The 14,977-nt window shown below is 42.1% G+C and overlaps 1 protein-coding gene across 5 annotated transcripts; it reads right to left on the reverse strand.

Moving 5' to 3' along the window:
- Nucleotides 1-752: 752 nt before the first annotated feature.
- slc39a7 (solute carrier family 39 member 7) lies at nucleotides 753-12,360 on the reverse strand. Of its 5 annotated transcripts, none has more exons than XR_013965658.1 (9): nucleotides 12,200-12,360; nucleotides 10,832-11,307; nucleotides 9,478-9,646; nucleotides 8,592-8,672; nucleotides 8,232-8,360; nucleotides 5,821-5,928; nucleotides 5,149-5,351; nucleotides 3,200-4,014; nucleotides 753-2,825 (listed from the first exon to the last, which is right to left on the reverse strand). XR_013965658.1 is itself a non-coding variant. In XM_080787653.1 (8 exons), exons 2-8 carry the CDS (start codon nucleotides 11,294-11,296, stop codon nucleotides 3,760-3,762), a joined length of 1,410 nt encoding a protein of 469 aa, XP_080643779.1. In that variant the 5' UTR covers nucleotides 11,297-11,307; nucleotides 12,200-12,360; the 3' UTR covers nucleotides 753-3,759. The 5 variants fall into 5 exon arrangements, 1 of the variants encoding a protein (XP_080643779.1); XR_013965659.1 differs by having other exon boundaries at nucleotides 753-2,755; nucleotides 3,030-4,014; XR_013965660.1 differs by having other exon boundaries at nucleotides 753-2,755; nucleotides 2,860-4,014.
- Nucleotides 12,361-14,977: the final 2,617 nt, after the last annotated feature.

Genomic DNA, 14,977 nt, shown 5'->3' on the forward strand with positions numbered 1-14,977 from the left:
AACTACACACGCAAGCTGGATATGTCTCACCTTCAGTTCTGCAGATCTGTTATTACTTGCGCAAGTACTAGTTTCGCCCGGGACTCGTATGCACCGTCCCAGCCGTCCCGCCAATTTTGATACATATCGTCATTACGTCACCATCGAAAACCAATTACACTCAGGCATTGGGTCCTTTAATCCACATCTTTATTACGTAATCATTGAGAGCTAGTTATACATATACTATGTATATGTATAAAATCAATGGTTTTCGAAGTACGCATCAAAATCGCTGGGACGGTGCATACTCATCAAAATTGGCGGGACGGTGCAAAGTAACCACAGTATACCGCTAATCAATTTACAAATTACATATACATAGTATATGTATAACTAGCTCTCAATGATGACGTAATAAAGATGTGGATTAAAGGACCCAATGCCAGAGTGTAATTGGTTTTCGATGGTGACGTAATGACGATATGTTTTAGTGTTGGGAGGATTAAAGGTAATGCTCCTATGTATACATGTATGTAATCTGGCACCATTGCCATATCAGGCACAAGTAGTCATTACGTTACATGCATAAAGTAGGTAGGTAGAAAAGAGTTAAACCTAATAATTCAACATTTCAAACGTTCCTTCACAGAGAAACTGAGATGTGACAGTTTGTAGCGGTCGAAAGTACTTGCGCGCTCTTCTTGCGCATTAGTAGGCCATTTATGGCCTACTAGTGTGCAACAAGCAAGTATGCACTCGACAGAGTGCAGTTCTAGTTGGTATATATTTTTTATTTGATTCAGCAGATATAAAACGGAAAACATTCAATATGACACTGTGTTCACATTTTCATTTAATATTTTCTACGAAAAATGAAGAACTCGGCAAAATGAAGAGAAAAAGAAAGAAAGAAAACATGCACTACAGACCCATAACCAACACTCCCAATTTAAAAATATCATCGTTTGGACACAGAACATCCTTTAAAACCATCACATGGTGATGCCAATGTCAAGTGATGACAACAGGAGTAAATTGTGACCGTTACTTATTCCTTCATGACAAAATACAAGACAAAGAAAGCAGTTTTTTCTGTGCTAAGGTGATGCTATAATATTTGGGAGGAGAAACGATGCAGTTAACTTTCACCTTGTTGGCCCAACAGGTGTATTCTTTCAGCTACTGGCAACCACTGTTGAAACACCACAGCTGCCAAGCTTCCAAGCCAGCTGACCCAGATACATTTAGCCTAATAATATCTTCTCCATCAACGTGTGCACTAGGACAGGTGGAAAATAAGGTAAAATAAACATGAAATAAATATGGGACGAGATATCCACGCTTTGGGGCGAGATATCCACGCCGTGGGGCGAGATATCCACGCTTTGGGGGTGAGCCATTCATGGCTTTGGGCCTCACTTTAAAAAAAAGTGAAAATAGCCATACATGTACAAACTCAGGTCACACTCACACACAGCTTGCCTTGTAGATCTGCCAATATCATTGTTGAAAACCCCTAACATGGTAAAATATTATACCTACAGTACACAATTTGACTGTGAGAAAAAAAGACAACCAATACATCACTATCTGAATTGTCCTAATTGAGTACACCCTACTCTGGAATTGCAAAGGTAAAAAAAAAATCTGGAATGATTCAAATGAAATAAATCAGAAACCCATTAAGTTTCAACTTAAGTCATTCTGCTAATCTTATGTCTACAAATGTGCTGCAAAAGGCATTCGTCCAGTTTGAATGTGCATTTAAAATGTCATTTCCATATAACCTGGATTCTGCTTGGTGTTGATGCACTGATGGTGGCTGTGGATATGGCTCAACTAGGCCACATCACTGATGTTTCCAAGATACAGATATCACTAAATCAAATGAGAATGGAATGGGTCTACAATTACATCACAAAATCAAATGAGAATGGAACGGGTCTACAATTACATCGTGTAGTCTTTTCTTCACTTCCCGGCAACCTTTGTGTAACCATGGGTATGTGAGCTGATTATGTTTTCTCACCCAACTTTATCCCCAATTACAAGACTTTACACCTGATCATATTCCTCAACCACAATACCACATGTGTGATGACTGTTCTAGTTTGTCAACCAATGGGTCAGAATGCACGACTAATCTGATATTATTGCAGAGTTGCACACAATTAACAGTATAGACGAATGCACAGAACAGCAATCATAACAGCGTTGTCAGGCGGAAATAATGAGCTACATAACAACTACAGGGCAGCGCTCTGTGGATTTGTCTATTCGGAATCAGATAACAGTATTGTGTTATTATTATTATATTGGACTTCAAGGTCAGCACAAACATGGGATCTGAAACACTATGTACACTTGCACAGCTTCAAACAGCCAACACTTGAAGCTCTGCTGAACCTTCAATTTAAAATGTAATATGAATGGTGCCCTCTAATGGACTGGTGTGAAAAAGTGGCAAAAGTAACTGCAGCATAGACCTTTTACGCTTTCTATGTAAACCTTCCTCCGTGACAATGACGATGACATTGATGACAATATGCCACAATGTCTCTCGGCTAGGACATTTTGGTCTCTTGACTGTCGACAATGACTGAAAACAGAAGCCATCAATAAACACCAATTACAATACAATGTCATATTCCATTTCACTTGAATGTCTATAAATACAACCGTACAATTCTGAGGTCGCAACGAAACTACCAAAAATGAAATGCCCGATATCCTCCGTCCTGACTCACTGTTGAAGCCATCCAACAGAGCAGACCTGACTCACTGTTGAAGCCATCCAACAGAGCAGACCTGACTCACTGTTGAAGCCATCCAACAGAGCAGACCTGACTCACTGTGAAGACATCCAACAGAGCAGACCTGACTCACTGTGAAGCCATCCAACAGAGCAGACCTGACTCACTGTGAAGCCATCCAACAGAGCAGACCTGACTCACTGTGAAGACATCCAACAGAGCAGACCTGACTCACTGTGAAGACATCCAACAGAGCAGACCTGACTCACTGTGAAGCCATCCAACAGAGCAGACCTGACTCACTGTGAAGCCATCCAACAGAGCAGACCTGACTCACTGTGAAGCCATCCAACAGAGCAGACCTGATTCACTGTGAAACCATCCAACAGAGCAGACCTGACTCACTGTGAAGCCATCCAACAGAGCAGACCTGACTCACTGTGAAGCCATCCAACAGAGCAGACAAGCAAATAAGGTTCAGCAAAGTAATGTTTTCGTTCTCTTCCTCTCTTTTTTACTAATCAATTTACTAAGTATTACAGTTGTGAGTGCCGTCATGGGTAAGAGCAAGAATTTGTTTGGCAGGAAAAATGCAGTGAAAGTGGCTAATGTCTCTTGGGAAAAATGAGACACTATGAAACCCCCCCCCCCCAATTGTAAGTTACCGTCTTAGCTTCACTCTTTGAATTCCACAGTGCTCATTCTCAGTAAACAGGTACAAATAAAATAAAATAAATCAGCAGGAGCAGGAGTACATACGAGAGAACAAAATGACAAATGTATCCGTTTCGACAGGGGATGTGCGTCAGAAAGGATTGAATCGATAAAAGACAAAAGTATGTCCTCAAGAGCTATTTTATCATTTTTACATTCAATCCCATTTTTCAGCCCTTTTAACTTCCATTTCGTCTCTGTATGATGATCTTTTTATTTCTCTCCAACCATCTGTCGCTCATTCTCTCTCCCCGTCTCCCCTCCTGCCCTACGCTAGCATCAGTCCCTCTCTTTTTTTTCTCCCTCCGTCTCACTCATACTCTGCGATCAGCACCATCATGCCCACGCCAAACAGCAGGGCCAGAATCTCCATCAGTGACTGGCCAAAGCTGGAGCGGCCTGCCAGCAGTTCGGGAAGCACAGTCACCGTGGCGATGTAGACGAAGCCGCCGGCTGTGAAGGGCAGAATCCAGGCGGTCGCCGTGGCACCCACGCCCTCGGCCAATAGGGAGCAAGCTGTGCCGGCCAGAGCTCCCAGCGCGGTCAGCAGCTGCAGACACATGGCCTGATGGGTAATGGTCAGAAGAGAAATTTAATTGAAATAATGATTATTTCAATTCAGAAAGAAAATCAACCACCAAGGTACATCAAATAAAAAACTAGGGATGCACCGAAAGTGAAATTCTTGGCCGAAAACGAATACCGAATATAGGAAACAGTTCGCCGGAAACCGAAAACCGAATATCCGAAAATAATAATATATATCTTTTTTCCTACCATTGCTGTCATGGCCGTACCTTAAAGCTACCTGATTTATGGCAAAATAAATGGTTAATGCAAAACTTCACTTAAATAATAATCACTTATGGGTCCATAAAACATATATTCAGCTCTTTTGAATGCATTAATTGCATCCACTATTCGGTGATATATTTTCTGCCTATTTGGGGCCGAAACCGAATAGGCCGAAAATGCATTTTTAGCCATTTTCTGCCGAATATTTTCTGCTGCCGAATATTCGGTGCATCACTATAAAAAACTATAAACTAAAGAGTCAAATTAAACTTGAATTTAAACTTTCTTCATGAGGTGTGCAAGACCGGACACTGCGGACAGGGCACATACTTCCTTTTTTATCAGAAGCACTGGAAACCGTCCCACACGGTCACAAATGGTTTTTATTGCCTTCCGAAAACATGGATGTTTTCTATTATCACATCAATCTGAGCTCAATTTCAATACAAAGGGGACCAGTGCATGGAAAATAAATAACCAATGATGTCACGATCGCGGAAGGGACCCATTGCCAAGCGACGATCACAACAAAAGCCGGTAAAATTCATTTTTGAACACTATAAACCCTTATCTCGTCCAATCTCGCCCTAAGCGATCTGTGATCATAAATTAAAGTCGTCCAATCTCGTCTTAGCCAAAAGACCAAAGACTCTAAAAATGGGACCCAATGCCTCCCTGCTTGACACTCAGCATCAAGGGTTGGATTGGGGGTCCCTGCGACATACTAGAGTCATGTCCAGGGGGTGTACTTGTACATCAAGCTGCCTCATGCTACAGAAACAGGAGATAGGCTCCTGCCCTATGGGCCTCATGGCTCGGCAAGGCTACTTACTTTACTTTAATCTTGTCTTAGGCAGAAAAACTGTGCTAAACAGTAACACCCATTCACTGTCAGCCGGTGTACCTTCTTTTTGGTGCATCCCGACTGCACCAGGATGGCAAAGTCTCCGATCTCGTGGGGGACCTCGTGCAGCAGGATGGTGAGGGTGGTGACAGCTCCCACCGCTGGCCCCACTAGGAATGACGCCCCGATGGCCAGACCATCCGTGAAGTTGTGTGTGAAGTCCGCAGCCAGGTTCAGGTAAGCAGACACCTTGATGTCTGGGACTAAGATCAAGAGTTAGGATAAACAACATAAACAAAGTTTAGTAAGTAAATGTCTCTGCATTTGTTAATTAATATACTGCATATTCATTTTCTTCACTTTATTTTATAGTTGCACTTTGGGGAGATCAGAAACAGATGTTTTAGTTTATTTGGGGCCAGAGGGTTGTCAGGAATATAATAGTTAATTTGGCATGACATGTTCATTTCCCTGCACGTGCATTATCGTAATTTATTATTTCCAATGATGCATTAGGATGTTCAGAGGCGCTTGTGTTCTGCACCTTTAAGGTCACTTGACCATGATTGTCAGCACAAGCTGTTAGTGTTTTCTGTTGTGATTGATTGGTTGCTTGTGTGCTTGTCTGAAATGTGTTTAGTGATTTTGTCAGCCTGTTTGAAGTTAGTAAGATCAAATCATCGAAATCATTCGAATCAATGAGATCTTTATTTTCACCTGTGCTGCTCTTACCTTCTGTTTTTGGTGCCGTCTCTTCTTTGCTTTCTTTCTTGTCTTTCTTCTCATCCTTCGAATCCTCCTTATCTTCCTCCGTGTCGCTGTCTTTGGCCTTGGCAGCAGCTGAGAACAACAGAACGGTGGTTTGAGTAATGCCATTGGAAAAGAAGCAATATGGACATACAAGGGTTCTTCTGGCCAACAGCAACGATATGATACATACTGTGTACTGTAGGTTACACTGTAGTAAATATTCTTGTGCATGAGCCCGTACATTTTTATTGGGCATGTGAATCTCATCACTGAGGCCAATTCAATACGCATCTAGATGGACTTCCAGCGATACATGGAATCCCCTGGCGATGCAATACGATTCACCCCAATGCGATACGGTGCAATATGATGGCAGTCAAATTCGACACAATATGTAGGCTACTAAAAATGCATTAAATTTAAATTCAAAGCAATTTATTGGTTTACTGTAGGTTAGTATAGGCTCTGCATCTGTCTAACAACCCAAATTATAGAATTCTGTAAGAAATCAAAGGGTCAGCTCTCTGCTGGTTTAGAATTGTTTGATTGTGTGTGGGAGAGGATGAGCAAGCTAACTGTATCTGTACATGTCTGTATTGTCTATTGTGCACTGTCCATTTGTACAACTGCACTGTACTGTATGTAATGTTTTTCCCTGTGTATGGGACCCCCTCTAAAATGAGATGCTGCATCTCAAGGGGCTATCCTTTCAATAAAATTCTGACCAAAATTCTGATTACTAATTATATAGTAGCCTATAGGATATAATTAGTATATATTATTACATGGGTCTTCAACAGGGGACCCCTATAGTCCTCAAAGTTATTACAGGGGCGGGGGGGATTCCAAATATTGTGTGATAGGAACCTTTTTTATTTTCCAAAGGTCAATTTGAGGTTTTAAGAGATTAACCCATTTTGGGCGGAATCCCCTTTTGGTGTTTTAAGCATTATGTCATACTTTTAACTATTGAAAAAATTGTAATCGTGAAAATGTGGCGCAAATCTTTGAATATATGTTCTTTCAGAGCAAACGTTTTTAACTCAAATCTTGGGGGGTCCCTGGAACTACCTATTTTCAGATGGGGGTCGGCGACCAATTACATATAATTTCTGGGGTCCTTGACATGAAATAGCTGGAGCACCACTGACATAGAAAAATTTGTTTTTTCTGAAAACAGTCATGATTTAGAAGACATTTTGTAGAATCTAACGTAGGTCTAAATGGGTTAAATGTCATTAATGGATTATGTTTCATATTAATAGAAAATTAACAAATAAACACAAAACATGAATTTGTCACACACCGATAGTGCTGTCAATCAAGTCTATGTCTAGTTTAAACACAGTTTTATAATATAATAGACTATGTAGTGGGAGTCCCTTAGCCTGGTGCGGCCAGACTCATAGCGAGGGTTCACTGACATTTCCTCCCCGCATCTTCAGTGAATCCCCACTATGAGGCTGGCCAAGCCAGGCTAGGGGTCCCTGCTTGATCTCTCTCTCAGCTAAAGGGTCCTTGACCTGAAAAACATTGAGACCCTGGCCTGTCTTGTTATATGGATATAATCCAGCATTATTAGCCAATTTATTTTTAAACACAACGGATCTACAAGCTCACAACGCGTCGCATCCACGCTTGTAGGTCTGCTATTTTAGGCATTTTTAGCATTTTTAGCGTTGCCGTTGTTCATGTGTGCAGAAGCTTTCTTTAATTACAAAATTATCGCAATTAATTGCGTCAAATCGACGAGAAGAAGAAACATGCAGCTGTCGATCACTATCGCTAAACGCCACTGCTAATCAACGGACACTTGGACACAGGGGTTTTATAAAGCTACGTGTTGCTTCTCTTCAATCTCTTGCATATTTTAACTACTTCTGTACTGTACTTCTGTAGTCGCGGGTGCTTGTCTATTGTCTGTCTGTACATCTTGTGTGTTCAGTGACTCTGGCCGCGCAGCGAGCCGCTGCAGTGTGCAGAGAGAGGACAGTCGTCTTTTTTTCCCTTTTGCTGATGGTGCATTCAATGCGCCTCGTAAACACAGTCTAGGGTGAAATTCAACATGAAAAAAAAAACCCTGGATTTTACCGACGCAAGCACTCCGTGAACGATGCATCGCGATTTCACCCGTCAATTGTATCCGATACAATGAATGAACCGCTGCACTCGCATCACGCACGTCTGTATAGATTTTCCGATACGTATCGATTATTTTCCACCTAATTTTTATACACTTGCATAATCAAGAAATAATTATTTCCCTTTGCATATCTGTTCCATATATCTGATAATGGGGAATAGAAATATAAAATATAAATCTACCAGTCAATTACTGGAACATTGACACATTTTTGATATTTGATAAATGCACAGCTCTAACAGCAGCGTACCATGTGAATGGGAGTGTCCGTGCCCGTGGCCACCCTTCATCAGGCGAACAAACTTCTCCACCGCCAGGAACGCGATGATCCCACCCAGAACCCACAAGCCTACTGACATCATGTGGTCGTGGGCCGCACCTGGACAGACACAGAAACAATACTAGAGTTTTGAGAGATTTTTTACAGGGGGAAATCACTGGTGGCATTTGACCGCAGTACACAGCACTTCTTCTTTGCCCCCTTCTTACCCCCATACCTCAAGTGTGAACCAAATGGACCTGTAAGGGTCCGTTTGGTTCCATGTGTAGTACACAAAGAGTTAGATTGACCTATACCACTGTTCTATGCCATCAGATAATGATTCCATACCGTGGGAGTGGCCATGGTCATGTGACTCTTCACTGGCGACTGAATGGCCGTGTTCTTCGCCTCCATGGTGCGAGTGTGGCGCTGTAAGGAGCAAATAGGAAGACATACAAAACATATGCTTTATCGTCATGTAAGCTTGTGTCGTATGCCTGGCAATTTAGAAGTGGAATGAAATGCTTGTGTACAGTGCACAGGTGCCATTACTTGAGTGTGCGCGGGCACGTGTGCAGAAGACGGGTGAAACATGCATGTGCGCTTGCTTGTTTGCAAAGCCCTGTGTAGGGATTATGACATTTTACTTGACGATTAATTGTCACATGGAAACAATTATGATTATGCAAAACATTATGAAGACCATCTCAAATAAGTGCGATGATTAGACGATTACGTAACAATTGTGACAGGCCTAGCCATGTGTCACTCATCTGAGCAGCATGCAGCATTACGCAACAGCTTGTACTGTATGTATATGAAAAAAAAAACTATATTCTTATTTATTTTAGGATTCATAATTAAAAAAATGCACAGGGCACATACGACAAATAACTAAAATATACAAAGAAATTACTGACATTTAATAATTTTATATTTATATTATTTATTTATTTAAATAAGAGTGAAATAGCTGATCTACAAGCTTACTTGCTATTTCTGCTTTTGTTTTTTTTCCCCCCCAACATGGAAATGATTATGGCGATTATGCAAATCAATTGCGATTATCTCAAATAATTGTGATTAGACGATAATGTAATAATTGTGACAGGCCTACTGTAGATCTACTATTTTTGGCAAGCGATGCGGTGTGTTAAAACAGAGAGAAAGTGAGAGAAAAACAAAGCGAGAGAGACACGTGGAGAGAAACACAGACAGCGGGTCATCCACCAACCCAGGGCGTGGGGGATCAGGTGAAGGAAGGCGTCTCCCAGCAGGCCTCCGGACGCAAAGCTCAGCAGCACCTTGAGGAGGTTCTGGTGCTGGTCGGAGTTGGACTGCACCGGGATGAGGAAGAGGATGAGGAACGGAGCGGCGCTGATCAGCAGGGTGGCCCCTATAGCCTGGAGAATGGAGAAACAACCGGAACGACGTCAATAATTCCATGGTGGGTTTTACCGTTTTACACAGGCTATTTTGTAGCATACACGTGTGTTTTATCTGGTCACCTGCTCAAAACTAATATGGTAATGACTATGAGACTATGATGACGTTTCCTAGAGGGTGACATCGTGTGACATCATCATACCCAGAAAATGCGGGAACGCCTACTGAGTGGCAGAAAACTACTTTCTGGCCTTCACATCCCATACATCCAAACAGAAAAGTTCTAGCTGATTGCATTAAATGACGTGAAACGTTAAACTTTGCCAATTGCCACTCACTTTGCCTCTCACTTCATGAACACACATACCATTACCCTCTATATAATACTAATTTGTTCCAATCCTCACAAATGTATAGTCACGCTATGACAGTTGGTGCATTTTAAGGCTCTAGCGGCTAGAGCCTTAAAATGCACATGGAAAAATGTGAAAGGCTTTATTGTATTGGCTAGAGTCTAGCCAATACAATAAAGCCTTTCACATTTTTCCACAGAGTGACTAGGTCGACAAAGTCCCAATCAATCAAGAGCACCTTTTACTCATCTGCCAAAAACATGTGGCCCTCTGCGTTTTCTCAGATTTCCAATTAGGTAAAAGTATGTCTGTGTTGAGAACAAGGGGAAAGTGGCTGCCCTGCTCAGCAGAGCCACTCCTACATCCTGGACAACACTTTAATTGTAATCTTTTATTTACCTAGGGAAAGGAGAGAGGAGAGCACATGCTCTGACGCTGACACAGTTACACACAATCCCACCAGGGAACTGTCCAGTGGAAGCACTGAACAGGGCAGGGACATGCAATGATGCCATGAACAAGAAGAGCAGCACAATGGGCCATGCTAAATTATTGATAGTTAGGAACCAAATGGACGGTTACAGGTCTGTTATTCTCATCTTTTAGTAGTATAACCCAAAAAGAACTTGCTAAAACATAATAATATAATTAATTTAGGCTAGAAGAGGACATTTATTTTCTCACATGTCCTCATTGCGTATGACTGAATTCTAGAATTGTTAACAGTGGAAAATAAAATCTCTGTGCCACACTGAAAGCTTGTACATCTGCTATTTTTGAGAATCTGCCTCCGGTCTTAATGGGATAATGAATCAACAACACCAAGGCTCTTTCAATGTGATCACACACCTGCATCCACAGCTCCAGCAGGTCTCTCTTCTCTCCCTCCGCGTCCCTCTTCACCCTCTCCCCTCCGTCATGCCCGTGCCCGTGATCCTCCTCTTCCTTGTGCACGCGGACAACGTCCTTGTGATCGTGGGCGTGTCCGTGCTCGTGAGCGTGCCCATGATCGTGAGCGTGCCCGTGATCGTGGGCGTGTCCGTGATCGTGGGCGTGCCCGTGATCGTGGGCATGCCCGTGAGCGTGCCCGTGGTGCTCCTCTTCCTCTGGGTCCAGGTTGGCTTGCGCACTATACTTGCTCGCCCCGTGGTGCATCTTCACCTGAGGCCCGTGTCCATGGCAACCTCCCTCACCATGGGAGTGTCCGTGGTGATCGTGGGAGTGGCCGTGTGCGACTGTCAGCTGTGTCGCTTGCAGCAGCAGCAGCAGCAATGATGTAAACAGTGTTAGTGTGAGTAGACGTACACAGGCCATAGTTAACCCACCTGTAACAAACAGAACAACAACAGTAGTAAAGGGTTGAGAATCACACAAGTTCACTTTGATTGAATATTGCAGTTTGCAAAGACAAGCACAGGAAAGTACAGTTCAATACAAGGTCTGCTGCTATAGTGCTAATAGTATTAAACACCTGAGAAAGCACTATGGCTTGTTTCCATTGGGGTTCATCAAAACATTGAATGACATTAATGACAGACTATACTATGCAAAAACACAGACTGTGTCAATAAATTCATAGCAGGACAGGTAATTATTTTCCAAGTGTTGGAGTTTGGAAGCACTCGTTGGTAACGGCCCTGTACGACCTGTTTTGAAATTGCACATAATAAATGCAGGAGGTTGCGTTATTGAAAACACTTGGAAAATAATCACATGTACGGAATGTCTTTACACAGAAAGCATGTCTTTACAGTAGAAAGTGTATATCTGTAAGTCTTAAAATGTTCTGATGAATTGAAAATGGAGGACCCTGATATGTGTGTGTGTGTGTGTGTGTGTGTGTGTGTGTGTGTGTGTGTGTATAATCTTAGGCTATCTCAAACCATGATTAACATACGGCATGGGCATACCGGTAATCTACATAATGTTCTAAACTGGAACGTGCAGGCTGGACAAGACAACTCCAGTCAGTGTGTGATGTTCGTTTAGCTTATCTTTATGTGTAATTGCATTGATTATCCTAGTTGGTTTAAGCCCTTATTATTCGTTGATCGCAAAGCTCACAACAGCAAAGTAAATAAGTCTGATCGCAAACAAAACACAAAGTCCAACTCAATCAATCAAGTTGTTCATCAAAGCTGCTAGCATGCTAGCCCTGGCTAAACAACTTGCTACCATCATGACATGTTGCTCCTTATATGTTCCTTTCTTTCTTACCTGGCTGCTCCTAATGACCAGCGCCTGGAGAAACCGTTGAATACACTCTTTATTATACGACGTGGCAAATATCAGATCTAAATGTTGAACTGTTATTGGTCCACGACAGTGTTGTTGTTGAGTCTGGAAGTCTGTTTCATTCTATCACACAGAGAGAGACACAGACGTGGCATTTAGTCAACTGATCAAAATCTCGCGCGACTGCCGACCTCGCCGTAGGAGGACAATAGCACATCCATCTAACATCGCGAGAAGATGTCCGTTAGTTTTTCGTATCAGGCAGGGCAGGACAGGAGCATCCTGGAAGCAGGCATACCCCCCACCCCCTGCACCGGTCTAGGCCTGCTGTTTGCTTAAGGTAGAGTACAAATTGTTTTGGTTAAATATGTGTTAAATAGCTTTATATTCTGATAGTACTCATTGCTATAGATGTTAAATTGTTCAGTAACAGAACCATGTCCCTCCAGCTCTTTATAAAAACAGAATGTATGCATTTTCAGGTCAGGATACCAATTTTGTCCAATCAGGAATATGACACGAAGAAATGAGCTGACAAAGTTGAAACTGGAACTCTATTAACTCTATTAAAAAAGTGAGGGGCGCTAAATGCTAATATAAAAGTCTAACTCATGTTGATTAGGTGATGTAACGGTGGTGTAAACAAACGGTGCCAACACAAACATTAAACGCCATTAACAAAAAAGAGACAATATGACGTAAACGACACATTATGATGTACATTTTCCCTTTATTGTCAATGCGTTTACTAAAACAAACTTTGAACTAAAGACAAACATTAAACCTGTGTATAGGAGAGGCTAGTGCCTCTCAGAAAAATAAAGCTGATGAATGAGTATATCTCTCCTGACTGGCTGAAATGTAATTTTGCCAGCCATGTAATTTTCAGTATCAGAATTTAGAACTTTAACCTTTTAACAAAAATATACCCACCTTTAAACTATGTTTAAAGAATCAGACTACGGTATTGATTGATTAATTGAAGAATTTATTAACAGATTGGAGAATTACAGTACATTTCAATAACAACTCAATACAAAACTGTTAACTGTGGATGACACCATAAAGCACTGGTTCCCAAACTCTTTCATGTCAAGGACCCCCAAATTGACAGTAATTGGCCCGCGGAGTGCGCGGACCCCCATTTGAAAAGATATGCCAGGGACCCCCATGAGAGAAGGTGTTTACGGCTCTAGCAGTGATTCTCAACCCGTTTCATTTCAAGGACCCCCAGTTTAACATGCACTAGTCTACGGACCTGAACCTCTACGGGCATTTCTATCTCTGGGACCCCAACTTAGATTGTAAACTCAATGTAACTATCAACTATCATTTAGCTGGGGACCCGATGGAACTCCCTCAAGGAGTTCCAAGGGGACCCCACTTTGGGAACCACTGCCATAAGGCATACACTTATTTACAATAGCGACAGTGTTCCGTTCACCGCCACCATTTGTTCTCTCCCCTCCAGGTAGGATTGCATCCAGCTCACTGATGTGCTATCAAAACCAATTGCTTTTAGCTTGTTAACCAGTATGGAGTGGTCGCTCAAATAGAGGAAGCATGTGTCAGTGGAGTGGGATGTTCTGAAGCCAGATTGCATGGGGGCCCTGTCCCGGTTTGATGGAGAGGTTTATTATGTCGCCAGTCGGTGATGATTGGAGCTATAGAGATGGCTGAGTCTCTGAGAAATTTGGGGGGGATATTGTCATGGCCAGTGGCCTTGTTGGGTTGAAGGGCACTCAGTTTCTTACGTACCTCATCAGTTGTTACCATTACCATTTTAAAATGGAGGGTTCTGTAGGTTTTAATGTGCTCTATACACCAAAGAGCCCAGAGTGGGAGGGCAGTTTGTTAACCAGCGTTGTTGCTGTGTTTGTAAAGAAGATGTTCAAGTAGTTGGCCACATCAAGCTTCCAGAGCTCCCGAGTATTGTTTTTGTTTTCCTCAGCTTTATCATTGATACAGTTTCTTTTCGCGGATTTGGTCATGGCAGTAACAGTGTTTCTTAGCTTGTTTCAGTGGTTTTTATAGGTTGTCCAGCTGAGCCATGTTGTTCAGTACTGTAAATTTGGTTTTGAAGCCACGCCATGCTTCTTCGACAAGTGTGCTCTTAAGCTCAACCAATCCAGACTCTCCAATTATTTGTTAGACCTGTTTTAAATTGTGACAGCCGGTCTTAGGTAGGCCTATATAAAATAAGAAAATAACAGCATCATAATCCCATTCACAGGATAATAAAGTAGCCTAGTTATATAGTATTCTTTTTTTAAATATCTTCCATAGCCACATATTTCGTAAGCAATCAAATGCACTCTTTCTTTCTATGCAAGCCTTCTGTGACTGCATGGAGATTTAGTTTGGAGTGTGTAATTCACTAAACTTCCACTGGAGGGTGACATGACCCTGAAGGTCTGAACCATGAGAATGACAGGAGAGTAGCAACATTCAGCATTGTCATGGTCTGCCCCCCACCCCCTCTCATTTAATTATTTAATCCAGCTGACATCAAAAATCTGTTTTCCACGAGAGGCAACCTCAGACTCAGACAGAATTCCTTCTATGCCAAGAAAATGTGGAATGCCTTACCATTACCAAACTGTTACAGATAAGATCCAACATGCAGGAAGCACGCACATCTCCAGAAATTCTACAGGTTCTGGTCAAAAATATACGTATAGGCTACAATGAAAAGGAAGGGATGTCCGCCTGACGAAGACCCACAAGGGTCGAAATGTTGTACCTTCAATAAATATTTTC

Source organism: Protomyctophum bolini, assembly GCF_963924005.1.
Source record: "Protomyctophum bolini genome assembly, chromosome: 17".
NCBI classification, from domain to species: Eukaryota; Metazoa; Chordata; class Actinopteri; order Myctophiformes; family Myctophidae; genus Protomyctophum; species Protomyctophum bolini.

Bases quoted from the DNA above. Each gene is read 5' to 3' on its own strand.
- slc39a7 (XM_080787653.1), bottom strand. From the start codon at position 11,296: ATGGCCTGTGTACGTCTACTCACACTAACACTGTTTACATCATTGCTG. The intron at 8,361-8,591 runs GTATGGAATCAT...GTGTCTGTCCAG, and splicing joins TGACCATGGCCACTCCCACG to GTGCGGCCCACGACCACATG. The intron at 4,015-5,148 runs GTACACCGGCTG...ATTACCCATCAG, and splicing joins CGGGATGCACCAAAAAGAAG to GCCATGTGTCTGCAGCTGCT.